The 16,749-nt window shown below is 40.8% G+C and overlaps 1 protein-coding gene across 2 annotated transcripts in view; it reads right to left on the bottom strand.

Annotated features, from left to right (window-relative positions):
- Nucleotides 1-5,872: 5,872 nt before the first annotated feature.
- Nucleotides 5,873-16,749, bottom strand: part of erbb2 (erb-b2 receptor tyrosine kinase 2) — a 32,691-nt gene continuing 21,814 nt past the window's right edge. The window contains exons 15-27 of one of the 2 annotated variants that reach the window (XM_022200424.2): nt 15,595-15,749; nt 15,468-15,515; nt 15,218-15,356; nt 13,824-13,946; nt 13,616-13,714; nt 13,348-13,533; nt 12,988-13,143; nt 12,830-12,905; nt 12,599-12,745; nt 11,536-11,633; nt 11,134-11,322; nt 10,028-10,415; nt 5,873-9,915 (exon numbers count right to left, since the gene is read on the bottom strand). In XM_022200424.2, coding sequence (XP_022056116.1) covers nt 9,557-9,915; nt 10,028-10,415; nt 11,134-11,322; nt 11,536-11,633; nt 12,599-12,745; nt 12,830-12,905; nt 12,988-13,143; nt 13,348-13,533; nt 13,616-13,714; nt 13,824-13,946; nt 15,218-15,356; nt 15,468-15,515; nt 15,595-15,749 — 2,163 coding nt within the window. In that variant the 3' untranslated portion in view covers nt 5,873-9,556. Of the gene's footprint in view, nt 9,916-10,027; nt 10,419-11,133; nt 11,323-11,535; nt 11,634-12,598; nt 12,746-12,829; nt 12,906-12,987; nt 13,144-13,347; nt 13,534-13,615; nt 13,715-13,823; nt 13,947-15,217; nt 15,357-15,467; nt 15,516-15,594; nt 15,750-16,749 lie in introns of both variants that reach the window. The other variant, XM_022200423.2, reaches the window with a different exon arrangement.

Raw genomic sequence — 16,749 nt, forward strand, 5'->3', positions numbered from 1 at the left:
GTACAATGTTAAATTGTTCCTTTCTAAACATGTAACAATGTACTATATGTGTGTTGTAATGTGTAGTTTTGTCTTTAAAAAGATAGTTATAATGAAACAACCAAACCTCTCCTACATTTTAAAATATGTTTTTCTTAAGACTCTGCATGTCTGCTGTGGGACTTGTGTGTTTAATTAAATGTTAGGGTGTGAAACATATTAATAAAACTATTAATAAAGCTTTGGCCTCACTTGTTTTGTCCCGATTATTGAAACTAAAATGCTATCTCTCTGCAGTGGATGACTTGATCCTCAACAGGGTAACTACAGGAAAATACTATGAAAAATACCATCTAGGCAGCTTTGTACAAACCCAATTCCAGTGAAGTTGGGACGTTTTGTTAAACATAAATAAAAACAGAATACAATGATTTGCAAATCATGTTCAACCTATATTTCATTACAATCAATACAATACATTTCAAATACAAGATATTTAATGTTCAAACTGGTAAACTTTATTGTTTTTAGCTAATAATCATTAACTTAGAATTTTATGGCTGTAATACGTTCCAAAAAAGCTGGGACAGGGTCATGTTTACCACTGTGTTACATCGCCTTTCCTTTTAACAACATTTAATAAACGTTTGGGAACTGAGGACACTAATTGTAGAACCTTTGTAGGTGGAATTCTTTCCCATTCTTGCTTGATGTGCGGCTTCAGCTGTTCAACAGTCCGGGGTCTCCGTTGTCGTATTTTACGCTTCATAATGCGCCGCACATTTTCAATGGGAGACAGGTCTGGACTGCAGGCAGGCCAGTCTAGTACCCGCGCTCTTTTACTACGAAGCCAAGCTGTTGTAGCACGTGCAGAATGTGGTTTGGCATTGTCTTGCTGAAATAAGGAGGGGCGTCCATGAAACACACGTTGCTTGGATGGCAGCATATGTTTCTCCAAAACCTGTATGTACCTTTCAGCATTAATGGTGCCTTCACAGATGTGTAAGTTACCCATGCCATTGGCACTAAGACAACCCCATACTATCACAGATGCTGGCTTTTGAACTTTGCGTCCATAACAGTCCGGATGGTTCTTTTCCTCTTTGACCCGGAGGACACGACGTCCACAATTTCCAAAAACAATTTGAAACGTGGACTCGTCAGACCACAGAACACTTTTCTACTTTGCATCAGTCCATCTTAGATGAGCTCGGTCCCAGAGAAGCCAGTGGCGTTTCGGGGTGTTGTTGATAAATGGCTTTTGCTTTGCATAGTAGAGTTTTAAGTTGCACTTATGGATGTAGCGCTGAACTGTATTTACTGACAGTGGTTTTCTGAAGTGTTCCTGAGCCCATGTGGTGATGTCCTTTACACGCCTGAGGGATCGAAGATCACGCGCATTCAGTGTTGATTTTCGGCTTTGACGCTTACATGCAGTGATTTCTCCAGATTCTCTAATCTTTTTGATCATATTATGGACCGTAGATGATGAAATCCCTAAATTCCTTGCAATTGTACATTGAGGAACATTGTCCTTAAACTGTTTGACTATTTTCTCACACACTTGTTCACAAAGAGGTGAACCTCACCCCATCTTAGCTTGTGAATGACTGAGCAATTCAGGGAAGCTCCTTTTATACCCAAGCATGGCACCCACCTGTTCCCAATTAGTCTGTTCACCTGTGGGATGTCCCAAACAGGTGTTTGATGAGCATTCCACAACTTTCTCAGTCTTTTTTGCCACCTGTCCCAGCTTTTTTGGAACATGTTGTAGGCATAAAATTCTACATTCATGATTATTTGCTAAAAACAATAAAGTTTATCAGTTTGAACATTAAATATCTTGTCTTTGTAGTATAGTCAACGAAATATAGGTTGAACATGATTTGCAAATCATTGTATTCTATTTTTTTATTTATGTTTAACACAACATCCCAACTTCATTGGAATTGGGTTTGTATATTCAGGTATATACAGGTCCTTCTCAGAATCAATAGACGGACATGGACAACTTTTGAACTGTGCTAAAGTGTGGCTTTAGTAGTGCTGAACTTTAATTTTCAAAACATTCATCTCTACAGTTCTCTTTGGGTCTTCTAAATTTTTATTGGCTTTTGATTAGGGATAACACATCAGAGCAAAAAATACACAGAGCTTCTGCAGAAAACTTATTATAAATTCCAAACCCTCAGACTGAGCCTTTGTTCAGAAAGCTCTAATAAAAAGTCTTACTGCTGTTTACAAGCTCAGATAACTTCAAGAGTAAAATCAAAAACGTCCTTTCCATGACGGATTTACATGGGGTCCCTCATGTGCAATGATCACATTGCAAATGTAAATGATGAAGGCAGGCAGATCATTTTTCATGACAGTTGTGCTCACACAGGTGTGCAGGCACATACAAATGCCATTTACATACTGTGGTATTGAAGACTTATGTTGGAAAAACTACACAGCATGACGGAAAACAAAATCTGTCCCAGAGCCATATGTAATGTGTCACCCTAAAGACTATTCATGAATGTATGTGGAAAGCCAACAGGGAAGCTGTCTGATAATCTAAAATTAAATAAGTACTGTGAAGTTGGAATCCATCTATTCTCTATACGCCGCTTTATCCTAACTAGGGTCGCTGGAGCCTATCCCAGCTGACTCAGGCGAAGGCAGGGGACACCGTGGACAGGTCGCCAGTCTGTCGCAGGGCTACATATACAATCACACTCACATTCACACCTATGGGCAATTTAGAGTAACCAATTAACCTCAGCATATTTTTGGACTGTGGGAGGAAGCCGGAGTACCCGGAGAAAACCCACGCATGCACAGGGAGAACATGCAAACTCCATGCTCTGGCTGGGATTTGAACCAAGGATCCTGCTTAGAGGCCTACTGCATCATAGTGCTGAATAAGAGCATATTAAACTAAATGCATCTTTTCATAAATGTTTGATAATGACAAAAAGACATGCAAAAAGAATGCAAATATGTTCAAAATGATTGCAAAGACACACAAAATGACCACAAAACGATTGAAACTCGCTAAAATAGATAGAAAATTTACAAGAACAGATGCAAAACCATCACAAACAGAGAAAAAAAATCAGTAAAGAACCACTAAAAGACGTAAAATCAGCCACCAGCTCAGCATCTCATCATCAGTCTAACATTGTGCTGTGAAGTTGTTATGTTTTGTTTGTTTCTTCCTCTTTAAGTGACCTGTGTATTTGTTTCAATTCTTCACTTGGTTTTTCAGTTTTTTCATATTTTGGGAAGCAGTTCTGGTCTTCTTCGATTCTTCTGGCTTTCTGCTGATTTAATAAACACTTAAAATGTGGGTTTTTGTATTGATATATATTCTAAAGTCAACCAATCAATCAATATTTATTTAGCAGTTTTCAAACTAATCAAATGCAGTTGAATGTATTTTGCAGGTGAAATACAAACATGAGTAATGTAGTAAAATTTAAGTTAAAAAAAAGCACAATTTATGCTTATTAATTACCATTTATAAAATGAAAATAATACAAGTGCCTCACTTTTGTACACTGAACCACTCTGCTCCACGTCACACCTCTTGACCTCTGACCTTTAACTGTTCATTTTAATGTATCGTTATCGAGTAAACCAGTTCTTCTAACCACATGTGAACTAATCAAATCTGCAGTACCCACAATCATCTTGATTTCTAGCTTTAAAAAACGTCCGGCCAACGTTGGAAGATGTTCGTCGTTGTGACTTTCATATTCAAATCAGTATTTCCATAAGCGGAACAAACTGGCTGCATGATTGCAACATGTTACCCAAAAACCAAGTCCGATCCTTGAGGTAAGATGAACATTTGACAGATCTCTTCTTGCCGTGTGAAGCTTTAAAGTTAGTGAATCATGTCTGTCTGTTTTATTTCAGCTGTAGGCAGTAACTGATTGAAAATGTTCCTCCATCTCCGCTTTGAGAGGATGACCTCCAACCTCAGTGATCCTGTGGAGGATCAGTTTGGACACTGCGGCCACACGATGGCAGGTGTCATAGTCTGGGCTTCCCTCAGCGCTCTCCTCTCTCTGGTTGGATGTCCGGAATGCATTCCGTCCTCTGGGAGCTTCTTCAGAGACACAAAGCAGGAGCCTCCATCACCCCCAACGACGTTTTCATGCTCAACCTCACCGTCACGGACCTGGTTTTCTTGTTTTTTGTCCCGCTCGGATTGTGTAACTTCATCTTCTGGAACATCGGCTCCCTCGAGAAGGTCAGCAACTTCCTGTATACTTTAAACCTGGCTGGGCGGCCTCTTCTGACGGCGTGTATCTGTCTGGACTGCTACCTGGCCGTGGTCCATCCAGTCACGTACCGCTCAAAGAAGAGTCTGACTCCTCGGGTCCTCATGGCTGCTGCCGTCTGGACTCTGACGGTGACTCAAGGCAGCGTGTCTGTGGTCGTAGAGGAGCTGAACCACAGCGCCTGGGCCATGCTGGTGTACGTCATAGGCATAGGCGTCAGTTTAGGGGGGGGACGGTGGGGACGTGTCCCCCCTACTTTTTGTCAGGGGTCATTTTGTCTCCAACACATTCAAATTCTTCACATGTAAGCCGTTGTAAACCCAGTTATTTTCAGTAGTATAGAACAGTATAGAAAATTCCGACGTTCCTGAACGCACCATCCGCACTCGGCCGAGAGTTGCACAGACATGCAGCACACCTTCGTGAGGTTAAAAAAAAAAAAAAAAAACAAAACGCGCAGATGCTAAATTTGTGCCTGTGCCAAGTGGAAGCTCCGACCAGAGGCGTGCAGGGGCAAAATTTCGGCCCGGGAGAATTAGTACTATAGCGACCCACAGACCCCTCTATCTGTATGTACCGATAGTTCAACAGTTTGGGCCTTCACCTTTGGTGCGGTGGTTATGAGTTCGAGCCCAGCTTGTGGCATTTTGCCGCCGTTCTTCGACATTTTCTCAAAGTGCTGTGGTCTCCATCCCCCCACTTTTAAAAACAAACTGACGCCCTTGGTCATAGGGCTCCCCATCATTCTCATCTGCGGCGCCTCCATCCTGTGGATTCTGAAGAAGTGGTACCATGGAGGAGGCGACCTGCACCCCAGGAAGAAGAAGGCTCTCCAGATCATCACCAACAGCATGGTCATGACCGTCACCTCCTACCCTCCAGTGCTGGTCTACGGCTTCGGGCATCTGATATTTACTGATAAACACGAGTTTGAGTGCTTTTTAGCCATACCTGTCCTCATAATGCCGACTGCAGGGAGCACAGTCATGCCTCTGCTCTATTTGGGCAATCTGGGGAGTCTGAAGAGCTCATGTTGTTCAGTGTAAGAGTGTTTATGATGGGCTGTAGTGGTAACGGTTTGTGCCATTTACACAATGCTTGAGACTAAAAACATATTTGGTTTAGATTTAACCTTATAAAAAAAAACAGTAGTTGTAGTTCCATTCATCACCATTAGGTGGCAGGAACGATTTGTTATAGTGGATTGTGTTGAGTTGTCACATTTACGGAGACTGAACTTAATACATTCAATATGTATTTTTACAAGAACAGAACTGTGTAAAAACAGTTACTGACCATTTTCAATCATTATAGTCACAATACAGTCTTGCCAAAGGAACAATTAGCATATAATGGGCTCTTTTCAAATGTCTGACATGTTGCAGATTTTCCGTTTTAATTCAGTTTCCTTTAATGAAAGAGAATTGCAAACAGAATCATCCAGTCTTTCATTAACTATAAAGGTTTACAGCAGGTTTTAGTGTTTTATAAGCGTTTAATGACACACACAATGTATGCAGACAATATAAAAATTTCTTCATGAAATATTCTCTCATGTATTTACTCTCCCCTCCTTCCACAGGAGAGCAACTGGTCGCCACGCATCCAATCCAATGAGCTACCAAAACTGATTGTTTTTATTTATATACACAACACATTTACAAGATTGGACTTACTGACCAAAAATGAAAAGATGCATGTAAAAACTCCCCATAAAATGGTTATTATTCATACTCTGAAAGGTACAAGAATATTCACATAAAAAGTACAAAAGATACATTTTCTTCAAAGTGTAAATTACAGATATTTGACTTTCAAAGAAAACCTTCAGCACACTCCTGTTAGTTAGCTGTTCCTGACTTTAGATGAAAACATGCAGCTACGTGCTTTAGGCACATCTGAGACGTATCAACACACTTTTGTAGATGTTTAACAAAAGCAGCCTCAGGCCCCATTTTCATTTCGTCTACGTTTCATCTGCTCAGTATCAGTGTGACACAGTTACATCCATTTACCATCTTTACATTTAGCCAGAATGTTGATCGTGGTTCAACATTTGTGCTCGACGACACGAGGGCAGGAAATTCAACGCGTTACCGATAAATCACCAGACCGTGACCGGTGCCAGTCCTCAGGCTCAGAGCTGCTTTAAGTCCAGCCGAGTGGTTTTATATCAAAATAATTGCGTCAAAGAACAACTAGAGGAAGGTCACAGACGGTTTTAAAGGACACGGCAGGTTGATCAGCCCCGTCGTCTGTGAGATTCCTCGGCGGTATGCAGGTTTCATGAGACATCACAATCACAAGACAGTGTAAACACCAGAAGGTTATTTATGATTGCATATAAAATCTATGACATGGTTTCATAGTAACCAGAAAAATATCACATTCTTAAAGAAAGGGAACATCTGTGATCTGTGCTATAACGTTGTTACAGTCTGGCAAAAGCCATGTATCTCCAGCAGAAGTCATGTTCAAGTTCTATATTTCTTTTTTTTTTTAAATAGCTACCCTAAAAGCTTTAATTTCCTTACTGCTGCTGATGCAACTTATGAAAATTTAAAGGTTGTATGATTGTCTAATAAAAAGTTCCATTTAACCCTCCTGTTGTCCTCATTTACGGGCACCAAAAAATATTGTTTCCTTGTCTGAAAAAAATCCCAAAATTCACCAACAAAATCTCCAAATTTCTGAAAATTTGCAAAACCTTCAGGAAGTAAATTCCAATAATTCCTTAAAAGTTTCATTTTTTTTAAAAATCCCCCAAATGTGGCAAGAATATTCTTGTAAATATTTTCAAAAAATGAGTAAAAATCTAAAAATATCTAAAGTGATTACACACATATCAGTAAAATTTCTAATATTTTCTTTAATAACATTCACAAAAAAAATCAACCAAAATCCAGCGAAATTTGCTGGATTTTGTTTTTTTGTGAAAGTTCTTAAGAAACATTTTTAACATTTTTCTTTCCACCAAAAAATGTTCAAAGATTTCCCAAAAATGTTGAAAACGTGGACATCAGAAGTTTCACTGTGATTCCCCCCCCACACACACACATTTTCAAATTTTAAAACGGGTCAATTTTGGCCCGCAGGACAACACGAGGGTTCAGGGTTACATAATTCCATACCTATAAATTTTCTTGAACCTTTTTCAATTTTCAACAGTAGCGATGCAATAATGCACTTTCATTATCCTGAAATCTGCTTTACTCCTAATAAGTTGCCCTCATGGAGATTTGAGGTTTTCAACAGACAGCAACAACACTTATGAAGGGTTTCATTCCAAAACACTACACTGTATACAAGACATGAAAAGAGGTTATGTGAATCTTATCACTCAAAACTTCAAAAACAGTTTAACTCTAAATATTGTTAGTATAGGATAACTGATGGTATTAAAATAAAATCTTTTTATTAAAAAAGAAAAAACAACATTATTTTTATGTAAGAAACTGTAATCTAAAATTAGGTTTATTTGTTAAAGATCTTATTCTGGAACAAAACTCTTCAAAACCCGTATGAGAACATCAAGATAAAAGACAATCTGACAAAACTTTTAGAGTGAAATCTGTGAATGGGTGGGGGGATTTTACACATTTTGGCAAACAACTCAGCTCTCCCACTGATGACACACTGCATTCACTATGTGGAGAGATCATACATATTTTTATACGTTTGGATCTCAGAGAGGTTTGTCTTTAAAAATTCTACATGTTAAAACTCAGTAGTAGTCGTTTGCAGCTGGATTAAGAGCTGCAGTTTGTTTAATACACGAGGGCAGACAAGAAAATCATGTCTCCCACATTTTTTTCAAGACCTGTCCAGGACTACAAGCCTCCAGTGAACCGCATTCTGCTGCAGAGTCCCACAACTCTGCAAACTGCTTCTTTCTTTCCAAATCTGTGATAACAGCGATGTTTGGATGTGTGAGTTAGGACAGCGCTGACTTCCCAACAAGGACATGAGGGTCAGACAATGGCTCCATTGACTCGGTTTTGACCTCCCCCAGCCCAACACCAGTTAACATGAAAAAAAACAGCCTTCAAAAAAATGCTGTTGATTATTAACTGGGATGCCAGTGTGTTGTTGCCGAGTGGAATTCGAGCCATGCATTGATTATCCAAAGGGAGCAGAGCAATGTTGTTGCCTCCTCAGAATCACATTCAGTTCCAGTGTCTGGAGGATTGCTCACTCGTACAAAAAACACAAACAGCAGGGCTGCTTTTTGTTTTGTAAAGGGATACACTTGTGTATGTTCATGCAGATTCTTCACATCTTGCACAGTGAAAAGCTACCAAACCCAAAAGGCTCACTGTGATAACACAAGCTTGGAGGGTGTACACAGTCTCCTAACATATAGTACAGTTTGCAAGATTTAATAGAAGTAATTCTCCCTGCTTCTCCAGAAAACTGACAGTCCCTGAAAGGTTTGCTTTAACTTAATTACTTAGACACTATGTCTGTACAACAAAAATAGAATTTATATCTTTGTAGCTTAAAAAGTCTGCTAGTACCTCATAACAGATTCCTCGTACCACAAAGTAGCTGCAGCCACAGACACCAACAACCGCATACATCAGTGCGGCACAATGCCGCTGTCTTCCCCATACAGGATGCCTTTCTTTCAGGAACATTTCTACTGGCCAGATGGGCTGCAGAGCCTTCTCTGTCCAAAACAAAATGGCTTTGAGAGTATTACAGATCCCCATCAGGTCCGGGAGATAGTGAGCAGAATACTAAACATTATCTTCAATGCATATCATGGCTCACTTTGTCAGAGTTCTACATGGATTTTTGCTGCTCAGCTGAGGGAAATGAAGTAAAATGAATGATTCTCATGTAGTGGAAACAACCACAGAAACTGAACAAATTAAAAGAAAATGTCCTTTAAAAAAAAAAAAAATCAGCATTCATGAATCCAGTCGGATGAGTCTGTGACCATCTGATTCTTCTCGTACCATGACGGGTTTTTGGCTAATGTGAACTTTACGTATGGAGTTATTTACAGAGGCCGAGTGAACCTCTTTTTGGCACTTAACAGTCACAGATTGATGACAGGAAGACATGAATACAAATGATGCCATAGACACCACATTATTGCTACACTGTGCTGAGTCAATATGTGTCACAACTGGGTGATACGGTGACTTCTGAGGGACAGACTGCTTTTGTCAGTATCAAGAGAAAGTTCTGTCCCACATGCCTTTACTATGACCCTGTTCATTTCTGTCACATAGATATCCATCTTCCCTTTCTCTCATTTCCCTCTGTGATTTCATTTCAGTTCCCAGTCCCTCTCCTCAGGTGTGACCACTCCAGGTGTCCGCCAGTCCAAGATACTCTGGATTTTCTGCAGTAGGGGTCAAAAATCCGTTCACATGCCTGTTAGCTTCGTCGCTCTCCAGTGCTGCAGCACCGTCCACCCCTGCAGCTCCTGGTGCCACTTTGGCCACAAGGTCCAGGTAGTACGGGTTGTCAAAAGCAGGAGAGGTGGAGCTCGAGGAGCTCACAGGGACCAAGTATCCGGGATTTTCCACGCTGTGACCAGAGCTCAGTCCGTTAGGGAGGCGTCGGTCCACTCTGGAGCCTTTACGAGGCAGCGTGCTCGGCCGCTCATAGATCCCTGGTCTGAGATCCTTAATCTCCTGGTTGATGTACTCTGATATGGTGGACAAAGGAAAAAAAAAGTCAGAAAAACACTTTGAAGTTTAGTTACTCCTTCTCCCAAAATGTTTTTAGAGAGCATAAAGAGGAAGCAATCATTAACTCACCTGGCAGGGGATGATTGTGACTGTGGCCATGACTCCTCCGGGGCAGTGAGTGATGCAGGTGATGAGGATGGAGAAAGCCGTTCTGCCCGTCCGTCTCGAGGTCTCCCTGGCTGCCGTTGGGGTTGGTGGGGTCTTTGCAATAGCGTCCAGGGCTGGCTGGGGGCAACGAGTGGTCGTCTGGAGGTCCATCCAGGAAGACCGAGTCAGACTGGCCTCCAGCTGAGGGGCTGCGAGCCAGCGTCGGGTACTGAGGCCACAGACCGTTAGAGGTGCTGGCTCCTAGCGGTAAGGTCGGGTATTGGCTGCGACCCAGAGTGCTCAGGGACGAGTACATGCTCCGAGGACCACCGGCGATGGAGGGCTCAACATCTAAGCCCTGATCTCTGCTCTGCTAGAGAGATAACAAAGAAGAAGACCAATAAACTAAAGACACAGAGCATCCACCTTTATCCATTACCTTGATGTAATTATTCCTCATGGCTTCATTCTGACAATATTTATCACCTTGTCTTCTCACAGTGAATTCATTAACAAAATTTCCCTTTAATAACATCTTTTATTAGAATGCTTATGCCTGCTTAGTCCAGCAAGACATGATAGCAGGTGGACTCTTTAACTCTTGTTTTCAAGCATGCTGCATGTAGCACATTTTCTTTCAAATCCAATTCCTCATCTGTTACCGGTGAACACTGAAAATATACATGGACGCTATCATTGTCCTGTCCCTAACAATGTAAGATTGTCTCTTCATTGTTTATTAGCAAGAAATGTATTAAAGTGATGATAACTGGGTGTTTCTGGCAGATCTGAGGATGAGGATGTTAAAGAAACATCACAAGGTCCAACTACTGAGATTGTCGCTGTGACTTGTATAGAAGTGACTCTCAAGTTTATTCAGCAACATGTGAAAGTGACAGTAGTTTAAAATTAAAGGTCTGTAGTGCTGCCATTAAGAAAAATCGTGGGAGAATTATGATAGTAGAGCTATGAATTGAATGTTAAAATCTCAGAGAATCTTCCAACACAGATTATCAGCCAGTGTAAATGTAAACGAAGAAGGAGGAAAGATAAATAACTGAGGACAGCTGCTGTTCTCCCTCACTAACCCTGTATGACTGGTGTCTGGACGGTCCATTGGCCTGCGCTTCGTCTCCCTTATTTCTGGTGAAGAGGTTCGGCTGCGGCACCAGATACTCCTCAGCGTCCATCATTTCCCCCACGTTGTCGCCCTCCTCCAGAAGCATCCGGTAAAACCTGCTGTCCACTGGGCTGCACTTGCTCATGTCCTCGTCGTTCTGCGTCACACGAAACAGCAACATGGAAGAAAAATACAGAATAAATAAAAGATAAGTATCTGTTAACCGATAAGGTCACTATATACTGTATATCTTTATCCACGGGTGACCAGGCACACATAGACAAATAATACTCTAGAGTACAATGTAGACGATAACATACTGAGAGCACCGTCACACAAAAGATAAAATCATGTGAACACATCCGTGTACCTGAATGACCACATAGCGAGGTGGGTCTCTGGCCATGGCACTGAACTCGATGATCAGATCTTTGAACTTGGGCCTGCTTTCTGGATCGATCATCCAACCTGCAATCCAGACATAAAACCAAGATGTCAGTCGGTCGAATTCAACGCAAACTAATCCTGTCAAATCCTGTAGTAAGGTACAAACAAAAATTTATTTCCTTGACTACTTTGATTTTTTAATTCATTAACCAAACTATGCTGCCAAAATTGCTCAACTGACTGAACAGGTTCTATATTTAACAGAACAGTAAGTTAATGAATAATTAACCTTCTGAACCTCAAGCAATTTCTGGATGTTTTTTTGCTACTGTTACAGTTTTACTCATAGCAGGCTCAAGACAAAGTCGTGTGCCACTATGCAAATAGTACAACCATGACTAGAAGTAGAGACAACTCAGAATTTTCTTTTGTACTGTAATAACACGGTTATAATGTCCTAAATCATAAAAAAATATGTTGAATATCTAATCTGTAATTACGGTCAAGCACAATATTTTTCCAAGTGTCCAGAAGTTTTAAATAAACTGGAAGAAAATAGTGAATTTACAAACTATAGATGGTTTATTACTTATATTTTACATTAATTTCTTGTCTCTCATTTGACAAACAGCCTTCAGTGCAGCTGAAAAATTCTTGATTTTTTTGTCACATTACTGTTGGTCACTTCAGTCACAATGGCTTCACAATGGGGCAATGAATGAATGTAGTTAGAACACAATTTTAAATGAGACATGTAGAATAAAGGAGATTTGGATAAAATATCACAATTTTGAGCTTCTAGTTGAGATCTTGTTAAGTTTCAGAACAGCAAGTTACAGGTGAGTAGTTCAAGGACTGCTGGACAGTAAAAAAAAATCAGAGGATTCTTTTTGTTTTTACAGTTTGTGGTTCCTATAAATGATGTAATTTTTTATTTTATTTTTTTGAAGGCAACATGCTTTTCAAACCCTCTGGTAGGTTTTGGGGTTCAGAGAGGGTTACATTTTAAGACACAGACAAAATGTAAAAAAAAAAAAAGTACTGACATTTGACCATGATCATGTAGACCTCGATGGTGCAGATGAGGGGCTGAGGAAGCCGCTCTCCACCCTCTAAAACATCTGGGATTTCCCTTGCTGGGATTGTGTCATAGGGCTTAGAACCGTACGTCATCAGCTCCCAAACTGTCACTCCTGAGGGAGAAATTCCAACAGCATAACAGTCAAGCTCTAATTTAAACTTTGTTGTTATGATTAGTTCAGCAGAGGGACACTGACCGTAGCTCCAGACGTCACTCTGATGAGTGAACTTCCTGTGCAGAATAGACTCCAGGGCCATCCATTTAATCGGGACCTAGAAATACAGAAACACGTCTTAAAAAATAGCCTAAATAAATCATTGTGGATGATTCAGGTGCTCCTACAGCTAGTCTTACCTTCCCTCCATCAGCGTGATACTCGGTCTCGTCTATATCGAGCAAACGGGCCAGACCAAAGTCGGTGATCTTCACGTGATTGGGGTTCTTCACCAAAACATTTCGAGCAGCCAGGTCTCTGTGAACCAACCTTACTTCCTCCAAATAACTCATCCCCTACACCAACACAAGTACAAGTCCATCACCCACAAAGCCATGTGTCCACAAATATACAAACTGGTACCACATCAAATGTAAAAGGAAAAATAAGATGAGAGGGGCATCAGCAGAAACATTATGACACTGCACTTACATCTGCCAGCAGTCACACAAGTATGCGCATCAGCAAAAACACAACATGTTGTCGCATTGTTTATGTACCTTGGCAATCTGGACACACCAGTTGAGGAGGAACTGGGAACCAATGCGGTCCTTGTTCTCTCTGACGTAGTCGAGAAGGCAGCCGTACGGCATCAGCTGAGTGACCAGCTGCACTGTGGAGGTCAAACAAATCCCTAAGAGACGGCAAACGTACGGACTGGCAACCCCGGCCATCACATAGGCCTCCTGGGAGAAGACAGAGCGAAGATGTTAAGAGATGTTTTTGGTGCATTCTTCGGCTGTAACTGTGTGTTTGTCATGTACTCACATCAAGGATTTCTTTATTGGCCTTTGGGGAGGTATTCTCTCGCAACACCTTAATGGCTACGGGTATTTTCACACTTTCCCCTTCAGGAGCCCACACTCCCTGAAACAGTGACCAAAACCATTAAAAGCTATCAATGTAAATATCAAAACCACAACAAAACACTGCTGCTGTTCATCTCCATCGCTTTTGAAGCTTGTGGCTTGCTTACCTTATAGACAGTACCAAAGGCTCCTGCACCGAGCACCCTGAGTTTTTTCAACTCCGTCTCCTTCAAGATGCGCATCTGAGCTTGATTAGGTGACGCACCACTCGGCGTTAAAGGCTCCACCAACTGCACACACAAAGGGAGCAGATGGCACATCATTCATCTCAGAGCCAGGACAACACATAGCAGAAGTTGCTACATGTGGGAGCTTGTGTGCAGCTTAAAAAATAAAAATACGGTCATGTAAATGTAATTTTTCTTTTTTTTTCTTTTTTTCCCCAACATGCCTGGACAGCAGGGGAGGGATGGGAGGAGGGGGGAGAGTGTGTAGGTGTGAATGAATGTGTGAACGCAAATATATGTTATTTGTTTTTAATATATAACTCTGTTTATTTGAATAATTTCTGCAGTTAAAGTCCTACTTTGATCAAACCCAATGTAACACAGGGTCTGGGATGAAAGAGATGTGCATCTAATGTAATGAAATGCCTGACATGTAAAACCAGTGTATGTAGCACAACTCAATAAAAAAAAAAATCAATCACAAAAAAAAATACGGTCATTCCTCCTCAATTCATCAAATTTTAACAAAGGCATATGTCTGACCATGTCATATTTTTCTGATTTTTTTCCCCGTGCATACCAATGTTATTATGCAAAATGTGTAAAATCTGGATTCATAGGTAATATTATTTGTTAAGTTAAAATTCCTAAAGAAAGTGGGGTCATGTCAATTTTTGCGGCGTTTTCTTCGCGCCGATCTGTGGATCAATGTCTAAAGTGTCATAACTGGAGAAATAACGTAGCTAGAGTCGTGAAATTTTGTAGGCTAATTGATGTACATTTGATCTTCAATGGTACAGCGTTTGATAGACTAATATAAAGCAGTTATATAATGGTGCAAGTTTGGTCAAAAAATGTCCATGTTTTTTTCTATTCCAATATTCCCCCAACCATAAAACCTTCATTGTTCACCCTAAAAGGCAGATTTTTTTTTCACTGCGAGTGGCACCAATGGCATTTATGAGAAAAAAAATATATTACATTTTTTGCATTTTCAGACAATATTTGAAGATGCATTGAGTTTGTATGATAGATGAAACCACTTCAATAGTGATCCTCACAGGAAAAGTTGGAAAAATCATGTTTTGTCAGCTCATAGTTCTTCAAATAATTTTATGAAAAGTGATACCATAAACAATCAAATCAGCAAATCACTGTCTATGACGGACATATATTTTTACTTTTTTTTCAGTTCTTTATCGAGATCTGTTTTAATTCATTATAGTCTTGTTAACAAAGAATTAGTCAAACAGATCGTCAGACGTGGGGCATTTGGTAAATTGAGGCAGACTGACCCTGTAGTAAATGGTGTTCTCATCATTTTCAGTGCTCACCTCGTGCTCCTGCAGGATCCTCCTCAGTGTCTCCTTCCTCTTCAGCTTATTCTGTCTCCTCAGGTAAAAGACCAGCAACGCCAGCAGGATGAAGAAGAGCACCACTCCACCCACTGCAGCTGCGATGGTCGTACCGGGCCTAAACAGAGAGAAACGGCTTAGCGCAGCTTCCAGAAAAGCTGAAACCAAAACAACTTGCTCTGACAAATTCTGTTTTATTGTTTGTGCCTGAACACTTGAAGCAGCTCACCCTGCCCTGGTGTCAATGGGGCAGCCTTTCTCATCCAACAAAGTGCAGCTGAAACAGAAAAGCAACAGGTGTGAACTTACTCTCACTGTGTGTGTTGGTGAGTTTTTGTTTGTGTGGGCTCACTTACGGCAGAGTACAGTTGGTGTTGCAGGGCAGACAGTGTCCTGTAGCATTGCTGTACTTCCACACAATTTGCTGATCCTCCTTCACGCCGCTGGGACAACTCGCCACACAAATCTCCCCATTCTGGAAGTTCAGACATTCTGTGCAATTATCTGCACCCTGGAGACACACAGAGAGGAAGGTTGAAGCGATTTATACAAAACTGTCTGTGTTTTGATGTATTTGGTAGTTCTTACACTACAGACATGCAGGAAATGTGATAAACAAACAAAAGGATGCAAAAACATCCACAGCTGAAGCTTAAGTCAGAACACTGGTTACTTGGTGACCACTGGAGCACAGCATTACCCTGGCTTAGTGATTATTTACAATTTTAATAAATGCATGTTGGATTTAGTAAGCATCTAAAAATGTTAATCCTACAGTTCCAAGAGACATTTAACAATTTAATTTCACCAACACTACAATATCTAAAGGAATTGTGGATGCTTTACCAGTCTGTTGTGGTAATGAGAGAGCTAAGCCAAAAGCTGAAACTGACGATTTACTGGTGGCTCTACGTGCCAACACTGACCTCGGGCCACAAGCTGGGAGTACTGACCAAAAGAATACAACTGCGGATACAAGTGGTGGAAATTTGTATTTATCTCTTATGGCTGTCTGGGCTTGGTCACTTGGAAGGGGTTAAGAGTAGAATTTCTGCACCTTCACACTGAAAGAACCCAGATGAGGAAAATCTGTCAATGACGCCTCCCTCCCTGATGAGGTGTTTTCAGCTCGTCCAACCAGGAAAACACCAGGACACTCTGGAGAGAATATGGCTGTGTTCCATACTCTGTATTTTTATTTTAAGTATGTACTACAGCTGCCCATTCAGAGTACATTCTGTTTCATGGAGTATGGACACAATTCGGACACACTACTTCGCTCAAATATTGTGCCTTGCTCATACATATATCCATCACAGTCTGTGGTTGTGAAATGAGCTTGTTAGCACTTGTGCGAGACACTGACAAATGTATGCAACTGTGTAGAAGATTGTCAGAACTGGATGTTACAAAATCCAACCAGATGCAGCAGCTATTTGAGCACAATTTAATTCTTTTGGTCAGAGTAATATACTTTAAAGTGAGTGCTCAGGTGACGTTCAAATACTTTA

Source organism: Acanthochromis polyacanthus, chromosome 19, assembly GCF_021347895.1.
Source record: "Acanthochromis polyacanthus isolate Apoly-LR-REF ecotype Palm Island chromosome 19, KAUST_Apoly_ChrSc, whole genome shotgun sequence".
NCBI lineage: Eukaryota > Metazoa > Chordata > Actinopteri > Pomacentridae > Acanthochromis > Acanthochromis polyacanthus.